Below are 11,088 nucleotides of genomic sequence, written 5' to 3' on the forward strand. Positions count from 1 at the left end.
CTCATTGCGATCTTGTGATACTTGAAAGGAGTTTACAGGCAGTTGAAGGGCTTTTATGCTGGAAGATAGTGATAGGACAAGGGGCAATGGATTTAAACTGAACGAGGGGAGGTTTACTGTTGGATGTTGTGAAGAGATCCTCCACACAGAGGGTGGTGAGGCACTGGAAGAGGCTGCCCAGAGCATTTGTGGATGCCTCATCAGTGGAGGTGAGTGGAGTGGCCAGGCTTGATGTGTTCCTGGCAGTCTGGTCTTGCGGTTGGCAAGCCTGCCCTACAGCACAGGGTTTGGAACTAGATGATCCTTCTGATCCTTCCAACACAAGCCATTCTATGATTCTATGATTCAGTGGATATAACTTGAACTTAATAAAATCTACTTTGACAGAACTATGCCTCTTGCTTTCCTTTGCTGTCAATTAAGCATATCCATCTGTGTCTTCATGGAGTTTTTCCTGCGTGTCAGGAAACTGGGAATTGGTGCCTAGTGCTAACTCTAACCCATAGACTAAACCTTTAATCTAACCCTAACCCCAACCCTAACTCCTAAGCCATAACTCCAACTCCTAACCTTAAAGTCTAACCTTAACCCTTTCTTGTCCTAAACTCAAGACAATCTGCCCCACTGAAGACAATCCTCTGAGCTCTGCTACTCAGACGATTCTCAGTCCTCCTCACTCTCCACTCACGTAACCCACACGTCCCCAGATTACTCTATGAATTTGGGAAACAGTGCCATGCAGATCATTTATAAAAACACTGAAGGGAATTGGCATCAGAATGATGGCATTGGGAATCTCACTAGAGATGGGCCACCAGCCTGATGTAACTCCATTTCCTATGGGACTGTGACGCCGTCCCATCAGCCCGTGGTTCACACATTGTGCATCTCGGTCAGCTGTATGCCAAACATTTTGGCGACAAGGATACTGTGAGAATCCTTAGCAGAAGCTTTATTGGGCTTCTTCCCCTGGTGAATTAGAGGAGTAAATCTGTCATCAAAGCAAATCTCTGCTCAGAGGAGCTTGGACTTCTACCCTGCTTCTTCACTTGCAACACTTTGAAAGTGCCTGCACCTGTGCTCTTACGAGCTGCCTCTTAACAAGTGACCAGCAGTGATGGACTACAGTGCCTAGGGCAAGTGATGCTGTTCCAGACATATCCCCTAATTCCTTAAAGAAGAATTGATTGGGATCATTCGTCCTGGCTGGGTGGCATGTAGTAGGCAACCACTTTACTTCCTTGTCCCCTTAATCGGAGCCCAGAGGCTCTCCACCACCTCACAGCCAACTGTAAGCTCCATGCAGAGCTCACGTGGGACACCGAGGGCGCAGCCTTCTGCTGGCTGGATACAAGTGCTGGTTGAAGCAGACAGGACAAAGCCCTCCCTCCATGCCCCCCTGGGTGAACGCCCACCCCGAGAATGGCAGTCCCCCTCCTCCATGCCCACATCTGAAATGCTCCTGTTCCTGCAGACGGGGCGCTGCGCTCACCACTCTGCAGGGACTCATGTCTGCAACAGAAGGACTTTCCCCACAGCAGAGGGAAAGCAGGGAAGCTCAGGAGGAGGGGAAAAAAATGGAGTTTTTTAACCCTTAGTGCAACTAAACAAAATGTGTGACAAAACAGTGGGGGACATCAGCAGTCCAAGTGATTTTTCAGGGAGTAAAAGTAGAAAAACTTCTTCATTTTTATTTCCTGTTCACGGAAATCCTGATCATTGCTTCTGAGAACATGGTGATGTAAAAAAAACAAACAAACAAACACAAAATAGTGAGAATGCCTACTAAACTAAATGATACTTCCAACTAAAAGGAAAGAGAAGAGACGTGACTGATGCCACTTGACAGGAATTAGTGGATGCAGCTTAAAATTAAACCATCCCAGCTCCTGGCTGGGCTGCTGCCTCCTGTTGCTGGGGATCCCCACGCCTCCCAGCTGCTAGTTTCCTCCCCACGCATTGGGCTCCTCCAACCCCCAGGGCCCTGCTGTACCTCTCCTGCACCAGACCAGGCCCCAGCTCCCTGGCATGGAGGAAGCAGCGCTCCTCGGTACTGCAATCATCATCTCCTTGCAGCTTTGCTGGGGGTCAGGGAGCCTTCACAGAACCTCACCTGAGGACATGGGCAAGCTCCTGCTGGCTTCACTAGCTCACCAAAACCAGCCTCCACTTCCTGCAAACTGCATTCCAAGCACAGCAGCTTTAGCTGAGCCCAGCAAATGTGAAGGCCTCTGCTGCAGAAGGGCCAGCACATTGCTCAGACACACCTTCCCAAGGTCAAAGCAAAAACCTTCAAGGACAAAGGGGAGCTCTCATATGGACTAACATGGATTTTTTTTACCCTTTAACAAGGATTGAGCTCTGGATGAAGCTCTTCCTGCAGTGCAGGCACTTCTACGGTCTCTGCCCTGAGTGGATCTCCAGCCTGCAGAGCCCAGAGCCATCCATCACACACAGCACACCCCTCACAGGGCCATTCCCACCACGTCTCACACATGCTGATGATGCTGAAGCACACAGGGCCTCCAACGTTCTGTTTCCAACATGAAAAACCAGAAATGCATAACAGCCTTGCACATTGGCACCACGGGGGCTGGTTGTTCCCTTGGGAGCTCTGCCTGTGGCTGTGCTGATTCCAGTGTGTGCAGAGGTGGAATATTATCCCTCTCCTATCCCTCTCCTCATTCCACACGCTGACATTCACTTTAAGAACAAGAAACAAGAACACAGTGAAGAAAGCTCCAGAACAACTCAGCTACTTTATTCACCCCCTTCCCTTTCCACTACAGATGATTCTCAGAAAACCTCCAAGAGCCACATTACTGCTCTCCTAACCATTCTCTCACATTCGTCTGCGCACTCAGAAATTACTGAGAGCAACACACGCACACAGACACACAGAACATCCCCACACAGCCGCTTCTCCTAAGGAAATGGCATCAAAAAGCTGCAGGCAGGAAGAGCAGAAGAGGAACGTGGGCATGCTGAGAGAACTGCTTTGGGAAGCAAGGAAAGGCCATCTGAAGCTCCTGGGTTAAGTCCCTTCTGCAGAGGGTGCCAGCGATGCCATCTCCTTTGCCAGCTCTTCCTGTGTGGGGAGAAATGAGGTTCCAGCCCTGAGAGAAACTCTTCCTGTAGGAGAGACACTTGCAGGGCCACCGTCTCACGTGGACTGGGCAATGCTTAACGAGGACTGAGCTCTGGATGAAGCTCTTCCTGCAGTGCAGGCACATCTATGGTCTCTGCCGTGAGTGGATCCCCTGGTGCTTGCTCAGCTGGGAGCTGTGGTTGAAGCTCTTCCCACACATGGGATGTTTGTAGACTTCTGCCACGACTGCCATCTCCTGCAAGGGAGGAGCTTCGTGCTCTGCACAAAGCCCTTCTCACACTCGAGGCATTGCTAAGGCTTCCTGCCACGTGAACTCACTGGTGCAGGCATGTCCTGGACTTCACCCAACTGCAGACACTCTGGCTACCTCAGCAGGTTTGAGCTGTGGCCAAAGCTCTTCTTGCAGGCTGCACGTCTGTAGGGTTCCTCACGTGGATCCACTGGTGTGTGATGAGCTCCCAGCTCTGGACGGATCTCTTCCTGCAGTCAAGGCACTCACAGGGACTCTCCCCGGCGTTGGTTCTCTGGGGTCTCCTGAGGGTTGAGTTCCAGATGAAGCTCTTCCCACACTCCCAGCCAACAGAATTTCTTCCTTCCTGGCAACGTATCGGCCCAGCTGAGGTTTCCTTTGGGTCCTCACCTGTTGCCCCACAGCAGGTGAGTGTCTACAGGGGAGATAAGAGGTGACTGTCCTTGCACACTGCCCTGGCAGAAACGTGCCACCTGGCAGAGGGTTTCCAGTGGCTGTGACACATCCCACTCTGGACTCTCCTTTGAGTGTCCGCTCAACACCTTGACTGCAGCTGACAGAGAGCAACATGCAGAATTCGCATCCAAAGAGGAGAAAGAAGAGCAGCAGAGAAGAAGGATTTTGGCTGCCGAGCTCTTCCTCTACTCAAGGGATTTGTAAGGTTCAAAACACAAAGCCACAGGTCGTAACCAGGCTGGGGTTTTGGCTGAAGCTCCTCACAAGTTTGAGGCTCTGCAGGATCTGTACCTTCTGTGGCAGTGCCGGAAGGTAACGAGGCTGGAACTGCTTTGGAAGGTTCCCATAGTCTTGGGGAGCTTCTACAGCCGTTGTGCTCTGTGGGTGCACTTGTGAGTGTTGAGATGAGATCTGCGTTTAAAGCTCTTTGCACACTCCGGACACTGAAAGGGTCTCTCTCCTGTGTGGATGCGCTGGTGGCGCTTCAGGGCAGAACTGCTTTCGAAGTGCTTCCCACACACAGGACACTGAAAGGGTCTCTCTCCTCTGTGGGTGCGCTGGTGCTGCTTCAAGTCAGCACAGCTTTTGAAGCACTTCCCACACTCAGAGCACTTGTAGGGTCTCTCCTCTGTGTGGGTACTCTGGTGCTGCTTCAATTCAGAATTGCTTTTGAAGCTCTTCTCACAAGCAGAGCACTTGTAGGGTCTCTCCCCTGTGTGGATGCGCAGGTGCAACTTCAATTCATAACTGCGTTTGAAGCACTTCCCACACTCAGAGCACTTAAAGGGTCTCTCTCCTGTGTGGATGCGTTGGTGGCAGGTAAGGTTGTAACTGCTGTTGAAGCCCTTCCCACACTCAGAGCACTGAAAGGGTCTCTCTCCTGTGTGGATGCGTTGGTGGCAGGTGAGGTGGGAACTTCTGCTGAAGCTCTTCCCACACTCACAGCACTTGTAGGCTCTCCATCCTGCGTTAATGCGTTGGAGGCGTGTTAGTTTGGCTCTCCGTTCGAAGCTATTCCCACACTCGGAGCACTTGTACAGGCTCTTCGTTGTGTGCATGTACTGGTGGTTAATGACACTGGAATTTATTTCCAAGCTTTTCCCACACTCAGTGCATGGATTCTGCTTTTTCATCTGACACACATCCTTGCTCCTGGGTCCTTCAGCCTGCTTTTCACCTATGTTGAAGCCCAGCGGGCTCCTTCCTTTCTCTTCCAGATGCTCTCCCAGTGCCTTCTTGATGTGCTCACCCTGACCTTGCTCCAGGCCTCCTGCAACATCCCTTCTGATTTCCCCCACACAGGCACTACCCCACCGCCTTTCGGCCACACCACTTTCCTGCATATCCTCCAGTATATCCGTAATCGCAATTCCTGCTGGAGGAAAGAGGAAATCCAGAAATTGCACATGGTGCCCAAAATAAAACACAGACAGAGAGGACTCTTCCAGCCCCAGCCTCCTCCTTCCCTCCCTCCAGCAACTCACCTGGGCCCAGGTCTCCTGGCACGGCCTCTGGGCTACGCACACCTGGGATCCAGGGGTCTTCCCCTCCTTCAAGCAGGGAGATCAGCCCGGGTTTGGGGCCTGGAAGTGGCGCTTTGATGACAGAAATATGGAGATGAGAGTGTTCCCCTGATTCTGGTGTAGGTGCTTGCCCAAAAACTTTGCAGTGTGTCCATCCCCACGGTAAATGATAGCGGGCAACCACGTATACTTTAGAACATTTACTTCAATTTTTTCCCAACTGCTCTATGCTCAAGGCTTCAAAAGTGTTGAAGGGATAGGAATAGAGAGCCAATAAATGCTAAAGGAGTAACCTGGGAGTGAACTGGCTGCTGGAGCTGGGGGCATCATGCAATTCAGCAACACAAGGGCTGTTTGCAGAAAGCTGATCCTCCTTCTCCAGGCTGCTGCCTGCTTGCCAGCACTCAACCAGGGGCTTTTAACAGAGTGTTGAGCACACTAAGCCCTTAAAACCTCACACATCTCTGTCTGTCGTTTCTTGCGATTATTGTGGTATTGCTCAAGAAGTAACTGCAGAGAGATTATTCTAGGCTCAGCATGCAGAGGCTCATTCAGCACAGCCCAAGGAGCCCTAACGAGGAGGAAAGGCAGCAAAGCCCTCACCCAGCCAGGCCACGCACTGGTACGTCTCCAGCATCACGTCCCGGTAGAGCGCTCGCTGCGCAGGGTCCAGCAGCGCCCACTCCTCCCTGCTGAAATACACGGCCACCTCCGCAAAGCTCACGGGCTCCTGCAAGCAAAGAGGCTCCTTGCTGGCAACAGCCAAGGCCCAGGGAAGCAGCTCGCACACGACACAAACTCCCGTCCCAGCCACTTCTCCGGCCCCAGCACACGCATGCTGGCTGAGGCCACCTCCCTCTCCCCCTGCATTCACATCCTTCGCCCCTTGGCCTCTTCTGCCTGCTTCCCACAGCCCCTACCTGACACCGATGTGCTGTGGCCATTTGCTGCTCTCCTGCAGCCTGGGATAATCACGGCTGGAAGGACCAAGTTGAACTGGAGCCTGCAGGGACAAGAGAAAGGGCAGGGCAGCTGGGAGGCAACGCAGCAGTCCCTGTCCCAGCCCAGCCCTCCCCAGCCCATCTGCAGGGCACTGCCTCTGGGATGGCACACCAGGCCAGGCACAGGAAGACAACTAGCAACAGCACTGCTAACGCTCTGGCTCAAAGAGATGACCCATCACAAAGCTGTCTCAAACTGCGGGGCTGAGAGAACTCATAGCTGACACTCACTTCAACAGCTGAGGGCACACGGACTGCGTGCCTAAAAACAAAGCATGGCAAGGAGTCGGTCATCTCACCCCAAAACAGGGAGCAGCAAAAGCACCCCTCGAGCTCTCCTGCACAGCAGCGCGCTGCACGACAGCATCTGCCCTCGAGCAGGGATGGCTCTCGAGGTCACAGCTGCACAGAAATCCCTCGCAGCTTGCTGTCGAGACTCCTTCTTGATACAGATCTTCTGTAAAGACTCATGGTTACTTTGGAGCTTTGTGAGCTTCTCTAATGTTATGTATTAGAGTGACTGTGAAAATAGGATTCCCTCCACATAAAGCCCTGGCTAAGCCAGGGACCCGGAGTGTATCCAGCCATGTCCAGGCTCCCTAACTTCGTGGCTTGAGAAGGCTAGGTCGGATGTGGGAGCACTCTGAGCCTTGGGACTCCTTGAGCCAGTGCCAATCCAACTCGGTTCTGGAAGCTGAGGCGTGCAGTTCAGGCAGCAGTGTTAGGATTACCAATGGAAATGGAACCAGCTGTTGCGTATCAAACTGCCAAAGCCTGTGTTGGCCCCCAGGTGAGAAACGTATGTCAAACACTCACTCTGCAATCATACATTGCCACAAAACGCTGTTCCCAACCCCCACAGAAACAGGGAGCTGCTGTGCATGTACTTCATGCAGCTGCTGACCTCCGTGAATCAAAAACCACCGACGTTCCCCAATACTCCTTTTCTGCTGCGGCACAGGCTGGAAGTTCTGATGTTATAACATATTTGGACAAACAACAAAGATCTCTCATTCTCACACCACAATCCTTTAGGCCACACTTACGGGCTTTTACTGTTGACCTCCTTTGCAAAATGCAAAAGGAGAAGTGGCCTCAACGGATGAAGAGAAGGCGGAGGTACTGAATGAGTTCTTGGCCTCAGTCTCCACTGGCAGCCAGGACTCCAGTATTTCTCACCTCCCTGAGCACTGCATCCCTAAACCTCCAGCTGGGGACCGGGGGAGTAAATCCCTCCCCAATGTAACTCGGACTGCAAGTCCGACACCGCCTCATCAGACTGAATGCAGAAGTTTGCTGGAGACACCCAGCTGAGCGCTGCGGTTCACACGGTGGAAGGAAGGGATGCCATCCTGAGGGACCTCTACAGGCTTGAAAGGGGGGCCCGGGTGAACCTCATGAGGTTCAACACCGCAAAGTGCAAGGTTTGGCACTGGCGCCCGAGGAATCCCAGGCATACATACAGACTGGGAGGAGCAGTCCTGGAGAGCAGCCCTGCAGAGAAGGACCTGGCGGTCCTCAAGGATGAAAAACTTCACATGAGCCAGCAGAGCGGGTCTTGCAGCTTCGAAAGCAAAGGGTATCCGGGGCTCCAGCAGAAAAGGGGTGGCCAGCAGGGACAGGGAGCTGATTGTCCCTCTCTACTCTGCCCTCCGGAGGCCCCATCTGGAGTACTGTGCGCAGGCCTGGAGCCCCCAGTACACAAAGGAGAGAGAGCTGGTGGAGAGGGTGCAGAGGAGGGCCACAAAGATGATCAGAGGGCTACAAAGACAGGCTGAGGGAGCTGGGCTTGTTCAGCCTGGAGAAAAGAAGGCTGCGGGGTGACCTCAGTGCAGCCTTCCAGGACCTAAAGGGAGCCCATAAACAGGAGGGGAGGGGAGGCAACTCTGTGAAAGGGCAGATAACAGCAGCACAAGGGGAAATGGTTGAAGCTGAAGGAGGGCAGCTGCAGGTTGGGTGTCAGGGGGAAGTTCTTTACTCTGAGAGCGGTGAGGTGCTGGAACAGCTGCCCAGAGAGGCTGTGGATGCCCCGTCCATCCCTGGAGGTGTTCAAGGCCGGGCTGGATGGGGCCCTGGGCAGCCTGGGCTGCTATGAAACGTGGAGGTTGGTGGCCCTGATAGCAGCAGCGGGGTTGGAGCTTCACGAACCTCGAGGTCCCTTCCAACCCGGGCCATGGTGTGATCCTCCGCTCTTCCTCCCCAGCAGCACCCAAATGGATGGCAAATGGAAACGCCGTGCCCACGCTGCCACGGGGTGAGGGAGGAAAGGGTGACGCGCTCCGCCCCGCTCCGCCTCACCTGCTCTGCTGGGAAGAGGCGGCCGTTTCTCCTGGAAGCGGCAACCGACGGCTCCGTCTCTGCCCACAGGGCTGAGCGCCGTCCCGGGATGAGCCGGGAGCAGCAGCCCGGGAGGCGACACAGCGGCAACGGTGCCGTTCGGAGAGACCTCCAGGAGAGGGGAGGGGAGGGGAGAAGAGGAGAGCAGGAGAGGGGAGGGCAGGGCAGGGGCAGAGCGAGGCGTGGGGGACACAGAGCAGCGGGAGCCAAGCGAAGGCTGAGTCCCGTCCCGTCCCGTCCCGCCCCGCCGGAAGACACGCCGTCCGTGGGCCGTGAGGGAAGATGAGTTCCGGGCTCAGTTGGGCTGGGACGACGACTGCCTGGGCGGGGGCCGCTGGATTGGGGGCAGAGTGGCATACAGCATTTGGTTGCGTTTCATTGGTAAAAAAAAGCACCTCACCGCCTTCCTTAAGGAGGGTCTGTGTACGTGTAGTTCTGTCTCCGGGCTCCTATCGCTCACGGTGCTGAGCAGTCCTTTCTCGGCCAGGCAGCCCCGTCCCTTGTGGGCACTGCTCTTTGTTCTCCGGGCCGTGCACCTTCTCCCCGGTGGGGGGAGGGGAAGGAATGTGCGGGTGGGGGGATGTTGGCTGGATCTGAGTGAGGAGGAGTTGAGGTACCGCCTTCCCTTCCCTTCCCTTCCCTTCCCTTCCCTTCCCTTCCCTTCCCTTCCCTTCCCTTTCCCTTCCCTTCCCTTCCCTTCCCTTCCCTTCCCTTCCCTTCCCTTCCCTTCCCTTCCCTTCCCTTCCCTTCCCTTCCCTCTTGTGTCCATTTCTTTCCAACTGTTGGAAATATCCAAATAATTTTTCAGGACAGTATCTCTGAGAAAGCAGACTTTATCCCAATTGCAATGGCAGGCATCCCACAAGCAGAAGAGCGTGCTTATGGGTACGGACATGACAGCTATTGTACCTTGTTTCCCGCCCCACACACACCCTTGCCTCCCCTGTTTCCCCACTGGCTGGGTGCTCCAGGTTCACAATCTTATCAAAAGGTTTACATTTGTTAATCACTTGTTAATTCGTGTGGTCATGTGGTGTCAGTCAGCAGCAGTCCTTTTGTCTCTAACATGTCTCAGTACCCTTCTCATTCGTACTGATGTGGTGATTTCCCTTCAGAGTCTTTGTTAGACAAAGAGTATGGAGGGAGGTGCCAGATGTTCCTAAATACGTTCTTCAGGCACTCCCTAAGGCGTGTTACGAGTTGTCCTTTAATTTGTGCAGGACGTTCTTGCCAATGTGTGTGACATATATTTTTTTTTCACGCAGTCTATACATAAGTTGTTACTAGCATATATATGTATGCTGTTAATTGTTTAACTTCTCCTCCTTTAATTCTCTGTTGCTCAGGCCCTGTCTATCCAGCACCCAAAGCTAGCAGTTTTCCAACATCAAGGGGTTGTGATTTGCAAAGATATCTATTACGTCTACCTGGCCTTTAACTGAAGGCCCAGAAGTGTTTCACATGGCTGGACAGACAGCAGCTTCAGTCTTTGTGCTTGTAACTTACTCCATCTACCTAATCTCGATGGATATAATCTATATCTATATGTATATATATACTATTTTACTTATATACTGAGTATGCGTTTCTGGGAAGGTTTATCTAGAGGACGAGCAATGCAACAGTACCTGAGAACCCTGCTAAAGTAGAAAAGACCCTGAAAAGAGGTATTAATTGTAATAAAGGACCCAAATGGTAGCAGAGGCCATGAAATTAACCAAATTCTTATCTTGTTCTGATTGGGGAACAACATTCAATTCCCACACTCCCACCACACAGGCAATAGCCTTTCCCTTTTTCACAACTCACTCCAGTCTCTTTTGCCACGTCCTTTAGCCATCCCACACTATAGCCATCACTCTATCACCCATGGAAGGTCATAAAGCAGGTGTGTGTATTGCGGCACCGGCTGCCAGAGGGATATCTCCTCCTTACTCGCACATCATGGAATGAGGCCACTGCACGTTTCTAGCGTAGGGTACTGCTCCTATTCCCAAGACATCGGTTACATTGCATTGGATGTCCCCCTCCTCTGAGCAGTCGTCCTAGAATTGGGGAGGGTCTGTGGGCCCATCAGGTGGTCGTTGGATGAGGGCAGCTGCAAAACCTTTAGGGGGTTGCATTGTGTCACAATAGCAGCTCTGCCTTCTTATCTTCACGGGATTCTCACCCATTATATAGCAAACAGCGGCCTACTTACCTTCACACGCATTCAAGGACCTCGCATTCCTATGGTTCCTGCCGCTCCTCCCTAAAGTCTGCGCAACAAAAGTATAGTTTACTCGATTCAGCGGCATTAATGCTTAGTAATTTGATTGAGTAGTTGTTCGTTCTGTTAGGTTTGTTTCCCGTTATTGGATAAGACTGCTTTTTCTTACCAATCCCCTGACGCTGTGTGGGACTGTCCCCGCG

The 11,088-nt window shown here is 52.8% G+C and overlaps 1 protein-coding gene across 4 annotated transcripts; it reads right to left on the bottom strand.

Moving 5' to 3' along the window:
* Positions 1 to 3,477: 3,477 nt before the first annotated feature.
* LOC121108665 (zinc finger protein 34-like) lies at positions 3,478 to 8,767 on the bottom strand. 4 transcript variants are annotated; one of them, XM_040656676.2, is made up of 5 exons: positions 8,638 to 8,767; positions 6,259 to 6,341; positions 5,942 to 6,068; positions 5,300 to 5,410; positions 3,478 to 5,190 (listed from the first exon to the last, which is right to left on the bottom strand). In XM_040656676.2, exons 2-5 carry the CDS (start codon positions 6,280 to 6,282, stop codon positions 4,178 to 4,180), a joined length of 1,275 nt encoding a protein of 424 aa, XP_040512610.1. In that variant the 5' UTR covers positions 6,283 to 6,341; positions 8,638 to 8,767; the 3' UTR covers positions 3,478 to 4,177. The 4 variants fall into 4 exon arrangements, with proteins under 4 accessions (XP_040512610.1, XP_040512611.1, XP_040512607.1 ...); XM_040656677.2 differs by lacking the exon at positions 8,638 to 8,767 and having other exon boundaries at positions 3,478 to 5,187; positions 6,259 to 6,422; XM_040656673.2 differs by lacking the exons at positions 5,942 to 6,068; positions 8,638 to 8,767 and having other exon boundaries at positions 6,259 to 6,465.
* Positions 8,768 to 11,088: the final 2,321 nt, after the last annotated feature.

The sequence above is a fragment of the Gallus gallus genome (assembly GCF_016699485.2).
Source record: "Gallus gallus isolate bGalGal1 chromosome 29 unlocalized genomic scaffold, bGalGal1.mat.broiler.GRCg7b 29_unloc2, whole genome shotgun sequence".
In the NCBI taxonomy this organism is placed as follows: Eukaryota; Metazoa; Chordata; class Aves; order Galliformes; family Phasianidae; genus Gallus; species Gallus gallus.